The sequence below is a fragment of the Eulemur rufifrons genome, chromosome 7 (assembly GCF_041146395.1).
Source record: "Eulemur rufifrons isolate Redbay chromosome 7, OSU_ERuf_1, whole genome shotgun sequence".
NCBI classification, from domain to species: Eukaryota; Metazoa; Chordata; class Mammalia; order Primates; family Lemuridae; genus Eulemur; species Eulemur rufifrons.
The window spans coordinates 264,699,033-264,718,575 of record NC_090989.1 but is presented as its reverse complement, the minus strand read 5'-3'; the positions used below and the strand labels follow the sequence as shown (position 1 = coordinate 264,718,575).

Sequence of the window (19,543 nt, the reverse complement as noted above, 5' to 3'; positions counted from 1 at the left end):
GATGAAAGGAGGGTGGCAGTGGGGCAGATCACGAGGTCATTGCAAGCCCAGATAAGGACTTTGGATTATTTTTTTCTTGAATAAGATGAGAAGCCACTGAATTACTTTAAACAGATAAATAACTTGATTTGATTTAGGTGTTTTATTTTATTCTATTTTTTTTTTTTTTTTTGAGATAGAGTCCCCACTCTGTCACCCTGCCTTGAGTGCAGTGGTGTGTCATTATAGTTCACTGCAACCTCATCCTGGGCTCAAGTGATCCTCTGGCCCCAGCTTCCCGAATAGCTGGGAGGACAGATGTAAGCTACCGTGCTTAGCTAATTTTTCTATTTTTTTTAGTATAGACAGGGTCTCGCTGTTGCTCAGGCTGGTCTTGAACTCCTGACCTCAAGTGATCCTCCCGTCTCGGCCTCCCAGAGTGTTAGGATTACAGGTGTGAGCCACTACGTGTGGCCTGGTTTAGGTGTTTTCAAGGTCTCTGTGGCTGCTGCTGTGTGGAGTCTGTATTACAGGGAAGGAAAGGAGTGGCCAGGACCACTTACAAGCTATTGTAATAATCTGGGCAAGAGATGATAATGGCTTAAACCAGGATAGTAATGGCGGGGCAGTGATGTTAATGGTGAAATCAGATTCCAGACATAATTGGAAGGGGAAGCTGCACCAAGCACATGGCACAAAGCATTGCCCTTAGAAGGTATTCAACACATAATTATCAGATGCCTGCCCAAAGACTTCTTATTTTCATTACAATAAAATGTTCTTATTAACTAGGTCAAAAAAAAATCCCCATTTGATAAGGATTTCTAGGAAGTTTCTTTTCAAAAAGAAAGTACCAACTCAACAAAAAAGTACATTCGGTAATGTAGTTTTTTTTAGGTAAGAAAATAAAAATAAATAAATTGTACTTTTAAAACACTAAACAAACCAGATTTTCCCAGATTTCCAAGAAGAATTTAGTATATCATATGAAAGGATCTCATTGACCCTTAAATCTCTAACATTTACAATGTGTGAATTCAATGGGTCTTTCCTTTTTCTCTTCTATTATCTGTGGCATTCTTTTTCCTTCAACTCCTTAATCACAAACAGCAATTTTCAGACATGTCACTTATACAAGGAATGCATGGCGGAACAATTACTGATTCCCTCCACGGGAAATCCTACGCTACAGTCCCTTCTTTGCTACAGATCTACGAAGTTAATTGGCTCCACATTTCCCAAGAAACATGCAGGCAGAAGAGCTCACGTGGATCCCAGAAAGAGGGGCTCTGGCGCTGCGGTTAGGAGACATGCTCTTCCACTGATTCTGGGCAGGACTTTCCCCAGGTTATCTTACCTCCCTGTGCCTCAGTTTCCTAGTGTTTAAAATGGGGATGATTACATGGTATAGATATCATAGGTTTATGGTGAGCACTGGATAAGTTAATGCTTATAAAGGCCACAGAACATAACTCTTAGATTCTCAATAGGTGTTAGCTATGTGTTATTATCATTAAATTATTATTATTTTTTTTTAGAGACAGGGTCTTGCTCTGTCTCTCAGGCTGGAATGCAGTGGCGCAATCAGAACTCACTGCAGCCTTGAACTCTTGGGCTCAAGGGATGTGCTTGCTTCAGCCTCCCAAAGTGCTGGGATTACAGGCGTGCACCACTGTGCCCGGCCCAGATCTATTCTTGACGAATTCCTTCTCCTAGAGGATCATAGCTATTTTCCTGACATTAAATTTTAATTAAAATATTTTCCCAATTATAAAAGAAATATTTGCTCATTGCATGGAAAGCAATAAACTGTGGGTTCTGGAATGTTACAGACCTAGGATTGAATCCTGACTCCACCCTTCCAGAGTTTGTGAACTTGGTAAATTCTTTACCTTCTCAAAGCATTGATTTCTTCCTCGCACAATGGGACAAATCAGGGTACCTATGTCATGGTGTGGTTGTGAGTGTTAAATGGAATGATGCAGGTAAAGTTTTTAACACGGTGTCTGGTCCACAGTGAATGCTAGGAAAGAGAAAAGGAGTGAGGGGGAGGGGGATGGGAGGAGGTAAATAAGGAAGGAAAGAAAGAAACAAAGAAGGAAGGAATGGGACAGGTATGGCGGTTCATGCCTGTAATCCTAGAACTCTGGGAGGCTGAGGCGGGAGGATCTTGAGTTCAGAAGTTCCAGACCAGCCTGAGCAAGAGCAAGACCCCGTCTCTACTAAAAATAGAAAAATTAGCCAGTGCACTGGCAGGTGCCTGGAGGCTGAGGCAGGAGGATCGCTTGAGCCCAGGAGTTTGAGGTTGCTGTGAGCTATGATGATGCCACTGCACTCTACCAGGGGTGATGGAAAAAAAAAGAAAGAAAGAAGGCAAGGAGAGAGGAAGGAAGGAAGAAAAGATGGAAGAGCGAGGAGAGATGGAGGGAGAGATGGAGGGAGGGAAACAGGGTGAGAGAAGAGAAGAAAATAGGAAGAAGGGAGGGTCAGTGACTGTTACAGTATAAGAAATCCACACGGAAGAGAAAAGTTTAATTTAATAACTGTCAAATGCTTTGCAAAATGCTTAGAAACAGGATGCATATTTTTACTTAAAAGAGAAAAATATTTTTTTGTCTCTTTTGCAATACCGTTTCTCTTAAGAGGGATTTTCCTATGTAATTCATGGGATAAACTTAATACCAACTTGGAATTTTTTTCATATTTGGGATTTGGGATGTGTTCATATTTTCTTTGCAAGAACCAACTAAAACACATTAAGAATAATTACAATAATTCTTAGTGGATGAATGTTTGTCTATTTCTCAATTTCAGGTTTTATCTTCAAAATTTCAAAAGGATTTATTCACATTAATTTAAAAAGAGAGTCCTCAAATTTAAACCTGCTTAAATATGCCACATATAAGAGCATGTGATATGACATTCAATAAGTTGATTTTTTTTTTACCAGAAGTTAATAAATACTGTATTATTTGTGGCATAACATAGAAATGCTGATATCTTGGGAAAAACTAAAAGAAGAAACTATCCCCAGCTCAAGTATAGTGGGTTTAGTATTCTCCTAAGAAATACTGTAGGACATTTATATGCTGAATTTCTCTCGATTCAAAGAAAGCTCTATTTTTTCCACTGTAGGCCCAGCTTCCCTTATTTACTGAGGAAGCTGTGCTGTTTTATCATATTCAGGAATCGCTGCAGTAGGATGATAACAAAAAATGTAATCAGAACGTGGACAGGATGAAGGCACAAGGAAGAGTTGGGAAAACAACCCATTCTCCAGGATGAAAATCTAATCCTATCTCACCAGGTAAACTCCAGCTTTTCATCTGAAGAATGAAAACAACCAGAACTACATAAAAGCTCCCTTATTGATCAGGACGGTGAGGTAGGGGAGACCTGCTCAATGTGTCGGCACAGTTAGCGTCATCATTTTGTTCTGGGGCAAAGCAGTGTGACATAGTCATCAAGAGCAAGCACTGCCTGGGTGAGACTGAGGCTGTGTGACCTTAGACAAGTTACTTAATCTCTCTGTATCTCGCTTCCTTTCTCTGTAAACTAGAGATACTCACAGTACCTGTCTCATAGGGTTGTGCTGAGAATTAAATAATATAATACCCTAAGTACCCAGAGCAGTGCCTGACACACGGAAAGTTCCCAATAAATGTCAGCGATTAGTCTCATTATTCATTTGATTAAACTGACATTCACTAGAAAACACATAGTGCTAGAGATCAAAACTCACAATCTGTGAGCATATGGAGGGTGGGATGGTGGATCCAATACCCTCCCCTCTAGCTCCGGTCCCTTTGGGGGAGGGGTGGGGATTGTAGCTGCTGGTGCCTTTTTCTTTTCAGAGATAAATGTCACTTCTGAGGAAGAAGCAACTGTTAACAATGACAGCCAGTGCAAGTGACCTCAAAACAGCTCAGCTCATGGTGTGCAGTCCTGTCAGTGTTTTGTGGCCTGTTCTCCTCGCCAGTGAATCAGGCATCTCATCCGAGTGCATGTCTTCTTCTTCCACATGCTATTTACATGTGTGTCACGACTTTTACCAAATGTAAAAGTAGTTAAAAAAAATGTATTTTTAACTACTGTGTAAGTTTTACTTTTTCTTTTTCTTTTTTTTTGAGACAGAGTCTTGCTCTGTCCCCCTGTGTAGAGTGCAGTGGCATTATCATGGCTCACTGCAACCTCAAATTCCTGGCCTCAAGCGATTCTCCTGCCTCGGCCTCCCAGAGTGCTAGGATTACAGGTGTGAGCCACCACACCTGGCCACTACTGTATAAGTTTTCACTACAACAGAAAAAGGCAAGGGGAAAGCCACTGGAGAATGGGTAAGAGAAAGAGATGGAAAAGCATCTGGTAATTTATCAGGACAGGAGCACTAGATGCTCACTTAAGCAACCTTAAGCATGTATATAGATCATCCTCACTGTTGTTAGGGCTCAAAAACCAATATCCCCGAATATGGTGCTCTGACATGCCAAACTGAAGAAGAAGAAGAAGGCTTAAGGTTTCTCTGACCTTCCCTCCCACCATCCTTTGTCTCTCCCTAAGCACAGGAGGAAGTTGTTCTTTGAAGTTCCCTTACCTGCCAAAGAAGAAAACAATTACCTCTGGTCTCTTCCCTTAGTTTTCATTAACTGAACTCACATTGCAGGAAGAAAGATTGAAGTCTGTCAACACACCTGGACAGACTTTGTCACAAACCATTGTCTGCTCTGCAGGTCCAGCAGACTTTATCCCAGGCCATTGTATATTCTTTAAGCCCATTAAATCCCGCAAAAATAATTTACTACCCCCCTAAAATCATCCATGTCTCTCCATCTCCCTTTTCCCCAAGAAGAAGGGTATAGAACAATCTGTACCCCATTGCGTGGTGGGGTAACACTCTGATTCTCCCCTGTGCCTGCAATAAACTTGCATGCCATTTCTCTTATTAATCTGCCTTTTGTTGCTTGATTTTTAGTGAACCTTCAAAGAGCAAAGGAACTTTTACCTTGGCCTCTACACTACGAATCCAGCAGCTGTTCCTGAGAACTACCCCGACAATTTGTGAGACTTTTCTGATACCTGACTTGCTACAGACAGACAAGGCCTATTGTAAAAGGCCACATGATTCTACCCAGGATTTCAGAGAGATAACTTGGGATCATTCCAAACCCTCAGGGACGTGAATGATAATTTATTCACACATTAACTGGGGAGACAAACTGGTTCCCTGCCTAAGTGAGAACTGGATTGGCGACCTTCCTAGCACTAACGACCCCTAGTTCTGTCAATGGATTCTGCGTTTGATTTGGGTGGCTTAGTTCCTTCAGAAGCCATAGACTTTGGTATCTGCAAATGAGCCCTGTTTCAAAACTATTTGGATTGGGGCAGATCATTCTTAAGAAAACAGGCTTATCTGCAACTGGGTTCTGACATACTGAACAGCAACAGGAGACAATTTCTAGAGCTTGAGCACCCTTAGTCATTCCCATTGCTGGAATGCTCAAAATGTGCCCAGAAGGAAATACACTGATGTACTCAGGAAATATTTGTGAATGTGTCAGAAATTTTGTTGGGAAAATCCAGGCCAGTGTCATCTATTTTAAGAGATAGCAATTCAGAGATAGGGGATTTTACCAAGTAATAGAGTTGGTAAAAGCACAAGAATATTTCATCAGCATTTTAAAAATTGGGATGATAAAGCTATCTGCATGCAGAAAATGAAATCAGGCTAACACTGATAGCCCAGCTAAGATGAAGGTCCCAGAAACAGGCTTCAGAAAAGTAATAACATAGCTAGATTGAGGTAAAGAGGTTTTTTAGTTCAAGAGAAAAAACAAACAGGGGGCAGAGTTCCCCACAGTTTCACTTGGTAGAGAAACCAATGGGGTACAAATCTTGACATGAGTCAGGTTCAGAAGGCTTGATTCCTAGGGGAATAGGGTATCACGAGACATCCATTGATAGGTCATCGGCATATTGCGGGGACTTAAACTACACAACTGTCTGGTTTAAAGATTAATATGATACATTACATTGTCATCCCTGAAATGAAAAAAGCCAGGGTAAAAACATAAAAATAAAAAAAAAAAAATCCAAACCCACAAATAATCCCAAACCACAATAATCAAAATGCATTAAGAGGTTCCGTCATCTCTTTGCAATGTCCCTCCTGCCTAGGGCTGCTGCTGGACTTGACAAATAGAAATACAGGACACTCAGTAAAATTTGAGTTTTAGGTAAACAAACACTTTTTTAGTCCAAGTATATCCCATGCTATTTAATTCGTATTTAACTAGATGTCCAGTATTTTATTTGGCTAAGCGACTCCTGCCCCATCCTTGAAGCTCCCCTGCTTTAGCTAATAAAAAAAATAAAATTTGCATTCATTAATACCCAAATAGAGAGGCTACAAGTTGTCTCTCTACCTGGATTCAAAGCCCGGCTCCATCACGCACTCACTTTGAGATCTTGGGCGAGTTACTTAACGTTATTGTGCCACAGTCACCACCTCTGTAAAATGGGACGAATAACAGCTCCTCCTCAGCAGAGTCGTCGTGAGGGGTACATGAGATTGTGCATGGAAGGGTCTGGCACAGTACTCAGCTCATAGCAAATGTTCAATTAATGTGACTTATTTGTTACTGTTGGCAGGAGAACACGGTTGAAGAAATGAAATGGCAAGGAAGAGGGTATCTGAGATCTTTCATTTGCCAAGAATATTCCTTATCTATATATAGATAATTGGGAGCTGTCAATGGTTGACTTCATTTATTTGACACTCATTTTATTTGACAAATAAGGAGTAGCACATAGGAATAATAAATAACCAATACTAATACAGTATATTACAGTTTACAACAGAGTCCTTCATGTCCGCTTTCCTTAAAATGCGTATTTAAAAAAAAAACTCAAGACATTGATTTTCAAAGAGGGGATATTGTGAAAATTGACCTATACAGTCCTGGCATCCTTCCAACCCACCAGTGCCAGCCCCCTCTGAGTTCCACTGCCCTAAATAGTTTCAAGGATTTAAAAAAAAAAAATCTGCAATAAAATACTTCCTTTGGCAAGGACGCAAATTTAGAGCAATCTTTATATATGTACACAATGTACATACCAGGATTTCTGGTCCAAATGTGTCTTTTTGTCCAGAGCTCCTGCACAAAACAATCCTTCTCGATGTCGTCATCACCAAATACAAAGGGCAACCTGCTTGACACCACTGGCAACAAAAGGTCCTCAGCAGAATGGCTTTTTAAAAGCAAAGGCCAAAGAAAGTTTAACCTGTGGCCTCTATTCACCACCGGAAGAGTCTAAATGCTTTCCCCCTTTTGTAATGGAGAACATCTGCCCTTCCAGGAGAATAATCTCTCTCTCAGCAAGAAGTTTTACATATAGAGAAGCAACATCCTTTTTTTGTGTGGCTTTCCTAAGTCCTTGATTAGAAAATGTATCCTTTTCAAACGGCTTTACAGGCAGAATCTCTTAAACTGCCTAAAGGGCACCAACCTTGTTTCTTGCTCAATGGTAAAGTGAGAAATAGTCTATCTGTAAATAAGAATACCAGGCTTCAATCTAAGGAAAATTCTGGTATACTAGAATTTTCCGTGCCCCTTTTTGCAAACACTTAAGTTTTCAGTCTTAGTGTACAAAGAACCAGAGGGCAAGGTAAAGATAGCTTTTGGGATTTAGTTAGTGGATTTGATTAAAATGACAGCCAAATCACAAAATTTCAATCCTAGAAGTACTTCTTGAATATGGATTATTTGACGTAGTTTTGTATGGTCACAGATAAACGAAATTCAAGACAACAATATAGAATCAAGCAGCTGCAATTTGGGGTTTGCAGCAATGTAGCAGATGAATAAAGACAAGACAAAACAAAAACAAACAAACAAACAAAAATAAAACCAAGGCATTTCCAGTTGCTGGTTCCAGGCAGTTCACTCCCCAGAAGACAGGAAGTTCTATGACCTGGAATTTCTTTAAAAATCTAGCAAGTGGCAGCTTCCTATTTTATTTTGGGGCACTACTCCTAAATGTATGTAAAGCGATTGCATTTCTAGCTTGCCTTGTCCAGAGGATATTAAAATACTAGTTTGAGGTTTGGCCATCTTACTGGCTTCCTACTGTTAACACACGTGTCCCTTTGAGAAGACCACTAGCAAGTGTTATGTATAAAATGTAACATTTAGGTGGTGGCTGGGAGCTAGAGTAGGAGAAAACAGGGAGCTAGTGTTTTATGGGTACAGGGTTTCAGATGGAGAAGATGAAAAAGTTCTGGAGAAGGATGGATGTTGGTGACGGTTGTAGAACAATATGAATGTACCTAATAATACCACAGAACTGCACACTTAAAAGTGGTTAAGATGGTAAATTTTATGTTATGTATATTTTACCACTGTATAAAAATAACATCGATAGGCTAATAAAAATGATAGAATTTTTTAAAAAGCTAGATATGAAGGGGAAATAGAAAAGAGAGAGAAAGAAAAATAGAAGAGATTGAAGAGACCCCCCCGAGGAAAGCAGTGGCAGTTGGGAGGGCAGAGATCTCACAGGAGAAGGGAGGGTTGGGTACCTCCTCCCACCACAGTCAAGAAGAGGGTCCCTCACTCAGGAAACATTGACCGAGCACCTGCAGTGAGAGCGTGCTCTGATTTAATAACTAAACAAACTACGGCAAATAAAGGAAATCAAGCCATTGAAAACTAACTGTATACAAATGGCCAATAAGCACATGAAAAGGTACTCAACGTCATTAGCCATCAGGGAAATACAAATCAAAACCACAATGAGATACTACTTCACACCCATTAGGATGGTTATAATCAAAGACAGACAATAGCAAATGTTGGCTAGGATGTAGAAAAACTGGGACCCTCATCCATTGCTGGTGGGATGTAAAATGGTACAACCACTTTGGAAAGGAGACTGACAACTCTTCAGAAAATTAAGCACACATTTACTATATAACACACCAATTTCACCCCTAGGTACATACTCAAGACAAATGAGAACATAGGTCCGCACAAAGACGTGCGTGAGACTGTTCATAGCAATATTACTGCCAGAAAGTGGAAACAACGCAGAAGTCCATCAACTTGTGAATGCACTACAAAAATGACAACAACAACAAAAAAACAATAAAACCCCAAACACTGGCATATCCATTAGACAAAATGTTGTTCAGCATTAAAAGGAATGAAAAGGATACTGATAGAGGCTGCAACATGGATAAACCTCAAAAAAATCATGCTAAGCCAGACACAAAAGACCATATATTTTACGACTCCATTTATATGAAAACAGGTAAGTCATAGGGACAGCAAGGAGATGAGTGGTTGTTTGGGGTTGGGGGTGGAATGGGGATTAACTGCAAGGGAGCTTGAGGGACCTTAATGCAGTGATGAAAATGTTCTAAAACTGGATTGTTGGGATGATTGGTAAACATACTAAAGATTACTGAATCATACACTTACATGGGTGAACTTTATGATATATAAATTATATACCTTGAAAAAGTTGTATGAAAAAAGGAATGGTACAGAGAGAAACACAGTGGAAGACAAGACTAGCAGTGAACTTGGAGTTAGAGGGAGGAAGTCTGGAAAGCCAGGAGGAGAAGTCTGAGCCCTATTCAGTGTTCAAATGGAAGTGATCAAGGAGGGGTGAACAGGGAAGTCCCCACATCCTATCTTGGATCAGCTGGACAACTGGAGAACCAAGAGCAGGGGGAGGGCTCACGTGACCACCCCCAAACTGCACTAGTGATGTGCTAAGATAACCCTTCCCAAAACTGATCACAAAAGTCTGGAGCACTTATTAAAAATGCTAATTCTCAAATCCAGATCTTCTGAATCTGAATTTTGAAAAAAATCAGCCTGAGAGGCTGTGTTTTTGTTGTTTTTTACAGTGTCGCAGGTGATTTTCATGGTCAAGCAAGTTTTAGGAAACTTGAATGCTGATCCATTTCTTTTTTTTTTTTTTTTTAATTAAATGCCTAGACAAGTGGCAAAACGAAGTAAGATATAATATAGAAGCTATGCTAAAATGTGACCATCTTTTTCTTCTAGTGAATGGTGATGACACAGGCTGGAAAAAAAGTGGTTCTTCTAAAACAAGAACAGGTAAAAACAACTTGTAAAGGGTGACCATAGGAAAATAAGAAAATTATGATGGATCTGCACAATATTGGTTTGTCACCCTCTATGGCATTAGCACTCAAGAAGAGTAGGTGCAAGTCTTGGCAGAATCTGAGTGTACTAGTTTCCCAGGGCTGCCATAACAAATTGCTACAAACTTGGTGGCTTAAAACAACAGAAATTTATGTTCTCACGATTCTGGAGGCCAAAAGTCCCCAATCAAGTCCCCTCTGAAAGCTCTAGAGAAGACCCCTTCCTTGCCTCTTTCAGCTACTGGTAGCCCCAGGTGATTTTTGGCTTGGAGCTACACAACTGCAGTCTGTGCCTCTGTCTCTGTGCATGGCCTTCTCTGCAGCTATGGATTTCCTTCTCTTCTGTCTCTTATAAGGACACATATCATGGAATTTAAGGCCCACCTGGTGAATCCAGAATGATCTCATCTCGAGATTCTTAATTACATCTGCAAAGATCTTTCTTGCAAATAAGGCCACATTTCGCAGGTAGCAGGGGTTAGGACTTAGACATATCTTTCCTTTTATTTCTTTCTTTCTTTCTTTTTTTTTTTTTTTTTGAGACAGTGTCTCACTCTGTTGCCTGGGCTAGAGTGCCATGGCATCAGCCTAGCTCACAGCAACATCAAATTCCTGGGCTCAAAGGATGCTCCTGTCTGAGCCTCCCGAGTAGCTGGGACTACAGGCATGTGCCACCATGCCTGGCTAATTCTGTGTTTCTGTTTTTAGTTCCCTGGCTAATTTTTCTTTTTTTTTTTTTTTTTTTTGAGACAGAGTCTCACTCTGTTGCCCAGGCTAGAGTGAGTGCCGTGGCGTCAGCCTAGCTCACAGCAACCTCAAACTCCTGAGCTCAAGCGATCCTCCTGTCTCAGCCTCCCGAGTAGCTGGGACTACAGGCATGCACCACCATGCCCGGCTAATTTTTTCTATATATATTTTTATCTGTCCATATAATTTCTTTCTATTTTTAGTAGAGATGGGGTCTCGCTCTTGCTCAGGCTGGTCTCGAACTCCTGAGCTCAAACGATCCGCCCACCTCGGCCTCCCAGAGAGCTAGGATTACAGGCGTGAGCCACCGCGCCCGGCCAATTTTTCTATTTTTAATAGAGACAGGGTCTTGCTTTTGCCCAGGCTGGTCTCAAACTCCTGACTCCAAGCGATCCTCCCACCTCAGCCTCTCAGAGTGTTAAGATTACAGGCGTGAGCCACTGCGCCTGACCATAAACATCTTTTTTGGAGGTAAGTGGTGTTTCACAACTCAACCCATTACGCTGAGTAATTTAACATTGTCTAGCAGGCCCTTACAATGCTCCTACCTACATCAATGCATTCAGAGGGTATTTTTAATGTAAATGCTCTTAGTTCAATGTTCCTTAGAATGATAGAAGTTTGTTTATGAATGAATTCACTCATCTGAGTCATGTATATTTTTAGAAGCATGACTTTGTCATTTCAAAATATGACATGGTATTGAAATGCTACATGCAGTAGACAAAACTACATTCAGATAATTATGATATTGCGAAAAATTTTGCAATATTTTCTGGAAGAAAATTTCTAAGCCCTGAGATATGTCTGTCACAATAAGAGCAACATGGAAGATTTATGCTGCTTATAATGATTTATGCTGATATTCTCCCTAGGAAGTGTCAATGCATCAGGTTTTATTGCAATTAATGTTTTAACAGAATTTTTTTTCCCCAGGGTGAAAGACAGGAATAGCTGATATTGCAAGGATATGTGAAGTAGCTATTAGAAACAAGAATAGCTGTAGATAAATATAGGAAAAGGAGTCTGTGGTTAATTAATGAATAGTAGCACTTATATACAGAGAGAAGAAAGCACTTTCTTTTCTTTTCATTTTTTTTTTTTTTTTTTTTTTTTTTTGAGATATAAGCTATATATCCCAAGCTGGTCTCAAAATCCTAGACTTAAGTGATCTTCCTGCCTCATCCTCTCAAGTAGGTAGGACTATAGGCATACACCAACACTCCTGCTAATTTTTTTATTTGTTTGTTTGTTTGTTTGTTTTGTTTTGCTTGAGACAGGGTCTCACTCTGTCACCCTGGGAGTGCAGTGGCATCACCTTAGTTCATTGCAATCTCAGACTCCTGGGTTTAAGCAATCCTCTTGCCTCAGCCTCCCGAGCAGCTGGTACTAAAGGCGCGTACCATGATACCTGGTTAATATTTCTATTTTTAGTAGAGGCAGGGTCTCGCTTTTGCTCAGGCTGGTCTCAGACTCCTGACCTCAAGCAATCCTCCCGCCTCGGCCTTCCAGAGTGCTAGGATTACAGACGTGAGCCACCACACCTGGCCAAAAATCCTTTTTGCATAAAAAATTCCCAGGTATTCATTAAAAAAGAAGAGAAAGATTGAGTATGATGTCTAAACTACAGGGGCTCCAATACTACTTCAGTCAAGATCTTGGTACCAAGGATAGGTAGACTGGTCAAGCAGTGACCTTATCAAACGGGACTTGGAAAAGACTTGCTTCTATCACAATATGCCACGTGCTTTTATAGAAACAAATTCAGGTCTTTCTGATTATTTAAATGCCTGTCTGTACCACACTTACAACTATACTGGTAACACATCTGAAAAAATTATTAATAATTCTCAAAATGATGACAAATTCCAAGATAGCAAATCTAGATCCATCAGATTTTACTATTGGCATCCATCCCCCTCTGCCTAGTGTGGTCCTAGACTCAAACTTGTCAGTCTTTGCAGTAACAGCCAACATAACACCAATACATCATTGCAATTTATATTATTGTCTTGCAAATTCTGCTAAACATAATTACAGGCAAATGAACTTTCAGCACGAGATAACTATTATCTAGATTAGGGGACTTTTTGACCACTCCGGCTACTAACTTATCTTTCATTTAATTTCACAAGGGTAACCTCTGCTTGCTCTCTCTAACATTTGTAGCAAAGATGACATAAGTTCAGCCTTCACACTCCAAAAGAGAGCTTGAATACATTCATCCTGTATATCCATTTGTACAACCTCTACTAATAAATCCCAGAGTGAAATTCTCCAGTTATGTCTCACCATAAAAATGGACATTACTTTTTGTTTTTCAAAGAAAAAATTTAGAAGTGGCGTATATTTAAATTCTAATCATTCAAGCAAAAAGGCTAGAAAGCCCTCCAGCCTTTGTTAACTAACACATAGGCAGAATTCCAAGAGAGGAGGGCCATTCCTTCGTGTCCAATCCAGAAACAGAAGGAAAGTGGTTGAGTCTCTGATAATCTTTGCTATAGATTCCTTAATCTAGGCAGTGATTACAAATCCATGCATCTAATTTGAACAACGATAATTAAGCTGATTCCCAGATGACTCATTTTGTAAACCTTTGGACATTAGCATTCCAGCTGGGGTGGGCCATGCGCTGCCCTCCTGCTGACATCAGTGGAAATCTCGAGTCAAAATCAAAGTGACTTTATGCCACTCTGACCTTTCCTCACAATGCACAGTGGGGCCCAATTTCTCAGCTCAGAATTTTCGGATGGGCTTCACTCTCTCTGTGGGGGTTACCATTTGCAAACAGCCTATGTGTAGATATTCACTGAAGACCCTACAGCAGGCCCATTGGAAATCGCATCTTAGATTCTGGCTTTCGAGTGGTTTCCTATTCCAGATTCTACATTTCAGAAAATCTCATGTCTGGTTGCCTCCCCAAGACTTCAGTAAATAGAGAGGGAACCCCAGCAGGGTGGAGTGGCGACGCTCATTCTGCCCCCAGAGATGCACCTTGGGACTCAGCCTGAGAAGGATCCCTTACCTTGACTGTCATGTCTGCGCTGGAGGTTCCTCTGGCGTTCGAGGCTGACTCATCTCCCTTTAGCAGCGTACTCTCCCACCCGACTCCTAGGGGAAAAAAAGTGCCATTTGAACCAAGTGATTCAGCGGACACAGATAGACACACAGCTGACATTTTTTTATTCTTCTAAAAATATTTTTAGAGGTAGGGTATCACGCTGTCACCAAGGCTGGAGTGCAGTGGCGCGATCACAGTTCACTGTAGACCCGGAATCCTGGGCTCAAGCAATCCTCCTGCCTCAGCCTCCTAAGTAGCTGGGACTACAGGCACGTGCCACCACACCCAGCTAATTTTTCTATTTTTATTTTTTGTAGAGACAAATTCTCGAAGTCTGGCTATGTTGTCCAGCTGGTCTCAAACTCTTGGCCTCAAGCGATCTCCCTGCCTCAGCCTCTGAAAGTGCTGGGATGACAGGTGTGAGCCACCATGCCTGGCTACATAGCTGTCATTTCTCAGATTCCATTCTCATGTGACTAGTAAAGGAAAGCAAGGGGTGATGACCTAGAGTCCCTCACCTACCTGGCAGTTACAGGACCAGGAAAGCTGCCTTTGTGTGGTCACACAGCACCTCTTTTGTTTTTTCACCTAATCTCCAACTTTGGAGTCCATTGTCTAAGTCCCATGTCTTATAGATAGTTCTATTTCCAGCCCAAGGGAAGAGGTTGGAATGAACTCCTCCACATTCCAGGCCTCATACTCATGCTTCATTTGGGACCTAAAGTCAATCCCAGAATGTAGAAATACACACATCTAATTCAATACCTGCTAGAAATGACCCTGGGTTATTCCCGGTTCTCCATTCCACACACCTACTGGAAATAACTGAGAGTTTATTGTCACTGTGAAAATCTGCACATGCCCTCTCTCCAGGTCTTTAGAAATGTCAGTGTTCCTTTCTTCTTCAACTGCCAGACTGTGTGTTTGGCAACATACAAGATTTTGTTCTCTCTAACCTCAAAGAAGAGATCAGGAACCAGTGTTCTAAAGTATCTATGAACACAATGTAGTAAAACTATACTAATTCAGATGCAATCATATGTGTGAATAGAATTGGAATTGTCTGCATGAGTGAAAAGTTTGAAGTAATATCAAGTATATTTTTAAAAACACAGGTTTATTACAAGGAAAATCATCCCCTTAAAGGCCAGTAAAGTAACACTTAATAGAGTTTCTCAGGGTCTACTTTATAAAGCAAGTGCACATTTTATAATTGGTACAATGACAACAGTTTGGAAATGAGCGCTCATAACCTAAAGTATTAAAAAGATTGTTTTCTTAAGTAGGTTAAAATTGTCTGCATAATATTTGTATATATAACTGATTCCCTTAACAAATAATTTTTTCTAAGGATAATTCAAAGACAATATTCATCCCAGACCTTCATAATAACACAGATTCCAAAATTCCAACTGTCTAGCATTATGTTAAATCAGGATTGGCAAAATGTTTTCTGTTTGCCACGTAGTAAATATTTTAGGCTTTGTGGTCATGCCGTTTCTGTCGCAACTCCCCCATCTGCCCTTGTAGAGTGAAGGTAGCCACAGACAACATGTAAACACAAGGGCATGGGTGGGTTCCAATAAAACTTTAATTATGAAAACAAGCAGTGGGCCAGATTTGTCCCAAGGGAGGTACTTTACAAGCCTCTGTGCTACATAAAGAAACCAGAGATGCGTAAGATTGCCATATACCAGCATTGCTAGTAAGAATCAACTGAACAACCAGGTGAAGAATCACTAACAATTGTTTGAAATTACATGATACTTTAAATAAACTAATATGAAATTATTTACATTCTAATATATTAGCATTGGTTACATTTCCTTATTTTATGTTGTGGATCCTTAAGACCCTTATTTTGTAGAATATATACACAATGGCTTACTCAAGACCCGTAGACTGTAATTCATTGCAAAGTACAAATAGCTGTCATTTCTGACTCGGTTGCGGAAATTGGGTCAGAGAACTTTGGTGACCTGACCTACACTTTCTTCTCAAGAAACTGCTGCAATGAAGGTGTCAGCTTTGCTTAAATGAATGTTTCTGGAAGAAAAATCTCTGTTCCTACGTGAATAGATTATTTCCCTGACATGCCTTGCATTTAAGAGACTCATAACCCCTCCTGGTTTAAGCCACTGTTGGTGCCTGTTGGGTCTGGCTGGCAGAGACAGACACAGATGCTGGCCATGATGGACAATCGTATGGTATTTAGTTTGTGTAACAGTTTGAATTACTGATCAGCAAACATTCATTCCCCTCCTCTCCCACTGTGGGAGATATTTTCTTCCCTGTCCCACTGATACTACCTTAAGCCAATAAGATGTTAGTGGGCATAGCGCAAGCAAAGGTTTGCAATGGGCTGTGTGGTGAGGCTTGCCTCTTGCATGTTTGCTACAGCATGAGAAGGAAGTGCCCAGTTAGCCTGCAAGTGAGTACGAGTCATAGGGAGTAGACCTGGACCTAATCTTTACCTTGAAGCCAAGCCAAGTCTAGATCAGCCAACCCCCAGCCAACTGCATATGCAGGACAACAAAAGCTAATGAGTTTTGGGATCGTTTGTCAAGTAGCATTATTGTAACAATAGCTAATAGATACAATCTAAAACCAAAATTAAAATATAAATGAAAATCTTTTTTTTTTTTTTTTTTTTTTTGAGACAGTGTCTCACTCTGTTGCCCTGAGTAGAGTGCCTTGGCATCAGCCTAGCTCACAGAAACTTCAAACTCCTGGGCTCAAGCAATCCTCCTGCCTCAGCCTCTGAAGTAGCTGGGACTATAGGCACGTGCCACCACGCCTGGCTAATGAAAATCATGTTGGATGAAGCATTTCAATCTTTTTTTTTTTTTTTTTTTTTAAGAGATGGAGGTCTTGCTATGTTGTTCAGGCTGGCCTCAAACTCCTGGGCTCAAGCAAACCTCTCACCTCAGCCTCCTGAGTAGCTGGGACTATAGACACACACTACCATGTCTGGCTTAAATACTTTTATCATTAACTATACAAATATAACTCTCTTTGTTGTATAAACATTTCATTTACAAGTACTGATTTTCATCTATATATATTATTCCACTTTGGGAAGAATTTTTTTTCTCTGCTACAATCATTCCTTTTGTAAGCAATACTATATTAAAGGCTATATGGCCATAAGAAAGATATGTGGGACGTAAGAATATATATACTCTCAAAATTTTAGCCTGCCATCAAGAAAACACTTCAAAATAGATAACTGATTTCATGGTGAGAGTGAGAGAAAACAGACATAACATTTTAGTTTAAAGACGTTATTAATCCTGATGATAAGTTGTGAAACTAGAGGGGAAATTCCTTCCAGGGAAAAAACTGTGTTGTGGAGAACGAAGCCACTTTAGGAACTATCGGCGTGTGAGAAGGTGGGTCCCACAGCACAGAAGGAGGACAGAAAGGAAGAGGTGAAGTCAGAAGAGAGAGAGAAATTGAAAGAAGCTGGAGCAAGAATTGGCAGTAAGAAATTACCAGGGGTAATAAAAAGGACTTTTGAGAATAGCCATGCTTAAAAATAAATTTTAAATTATTTATTGTGCTGTGTCATAATGTAATTCTTCCCTCACTTTTGTACCTACAGTGGAGATCTGTACTACACCATTGTCTTGTGCTGGTATTATCTAGTGGGAACAGAACGAGGCCCCACATGTGGACCTTGGGGTAGAGAGAAGAGAGTGGCCATGTGGCCCTGGGAGCTTCCTGCAAATGTAGAACCTTAGGAGGACACGATGCCAAGAATGTTGGAGAAGGTACTTAATCTGCACACTGCACATGGCAGGGCTACGGGCCACTTTTATTTGAATAGCAAAGGTCAGGAGACCCTGTCATCCTGAGGACTTGGAGATGGAAGACGACTGACACTTCTTTGTAGGAGGATGCTTATGCATTGGAAATGCGACTTCCCTTTTCCAAAATGGTGATTTCCATTCCACCGACGTGAAAATGCGTTCTATCACCAGGGAGTAGAAGGGTAGCTTAGAATGCTGGTTTGCCATCCCCTCAGCTCTAGAATTTCATCAATGATTTCCAATATCTGCTTTTGTGGTTAAGTCCCTGAGAAGAATTTCCACTCAGTTAAGATCTTTGGTTTATGGGTACATCACAAACACTTAAATAGCTCAGATGTTTACTTGTGAATGACAGACATTCCAGACTGAGGTATTTCTATCATTAGTTATATAAACACAATTTCCTCTGATTTCAGGGGAAGAACCTATATAAATAATTCGACCTAAGAACTTGGGAGGAAAATATATTTCTACACACTGTACTTTCAAACAACCATTTTCCTCTTATATTCTTCTTCTCCTTTTGCTCAAATTCTTATTTATAATGTATTTGAGAAGAGAAATTATATTTATGTTATTCCTATACTCCCTGGAAATACTACTGCAATTTTTATTCCATTGTTAAAATACAGGATCCAACTTCGAGGAAAAAAATAACATCTGTTGCCCAGAAGAAAAGAAGTTTGCCATTTTTCTGCAGTAGAAGAAATTGAGACCTGTCTACTTGTAGCTGAGGTAACCTTATAAATACTCCATCAGAGACAGTTTTATAAAGATCCCTCAGGAATAAATAAAACTAACCACCACATTTTTTTTATTGCTTTTTACACATCTTCTCACCCAGCTGCACAGTCAGATGAATAAGTCCATTAACCTAAAGCTCTGGTTCACCTATGTCTCCATTTGCAGGGTGTGCCCTATTGACTTACATGGATTTCTGCTGTGGATTTCTGTTGAGAATAGTGCATGAGAGGGTCAACAAGGCGGTGCAACCAGAATGAAGGAGCTGAGCTCAGGTTCTGGCTGGAGAAGGCAGAGACACACAAGAGGGTTTGCAGCGAGGGGGATTTGAGCTGGTAGCAGGAAGCCAGGAGGGCTTGTAGACAAAGTAGCTTTGCTTGTTTGGAGAAAGGGAGACAGAATGTGGCACTAAACAATGAAGGGGGCAGGCAGCTAAACAGGCCTGCGGGGGCGGCAATGGCTGGCATTCCAGAGAAAACCACTGGGTGATTTCCTTAGCTCCCACTCTGGTTGGTACTAAAAATAAAATAAAAATAGAAGGAAAGTGTCAGAGGCCCAGAGGGAGAGGGCAGCACTGCACGGGAGGACACTGGCTATACCCAGGCTCCCTGGAACCACCTGGCACCACTAGGTGAAAGCAGAATAAGGAAGAAAGACGAGCCTAGATGGACCCAAACGAACCCTAATGTGCCAGAGAGTGGAACTTTGTTCTAGCTCGTCTGCCCATACAGATTCTACATGGATGCTTGGACAAAGTGGGTGACTGTGGTGGTCATTACTGTTGCTCACCCAAATACTGCCAGTTCTTTCCTCCTGTGGACACATGACAGGATTTCACTTCCTGGCCTCCTTAGAGTTGGTGAGGCCACGTGACCAGTTCTGGCCAATGGGTGTGGGCAGCAGTGACATCTATCTCTTCTGGGCTAGGGCATTTATTAATAACTGCTGATTTAGGACCCCCTCAGAGCCCTTCCCCTCTACCACAGTGACTGACAATGTTCCAGACAGTGGTGATTCTGTTAGCCTAAGCCC

At 40.8% G+C, this 19,543-nt stretch overlaps 1 protein-coding gene across 6 annotated transcripts in view; it reads right to left on the bottom strand.

Moving 5' to 3' along the window:
• PALM2AKAP2 (PALM2 and AKAP2 fusion) overlaps nt 1–19,543 on the bottom strand; it is a 313,634-nt gene that overhangs the window by 114,789 nt on the left and 179,302 nt on the right. For all 6 annotated transcript variants that reach the window (XM_069476663.1, XM_069476664.1, XM_069476660.1 and 3 more), the window contains one exon: nt 13,923–14,008. In XM_069476663.1, coding sequence (XP_069332764.1) covers nt 13,923–14,008 — 86 coding nt within the window. The remainder of the gene's footprint in view (nt 1–13,922; nt 14,009–19,543) is intronic.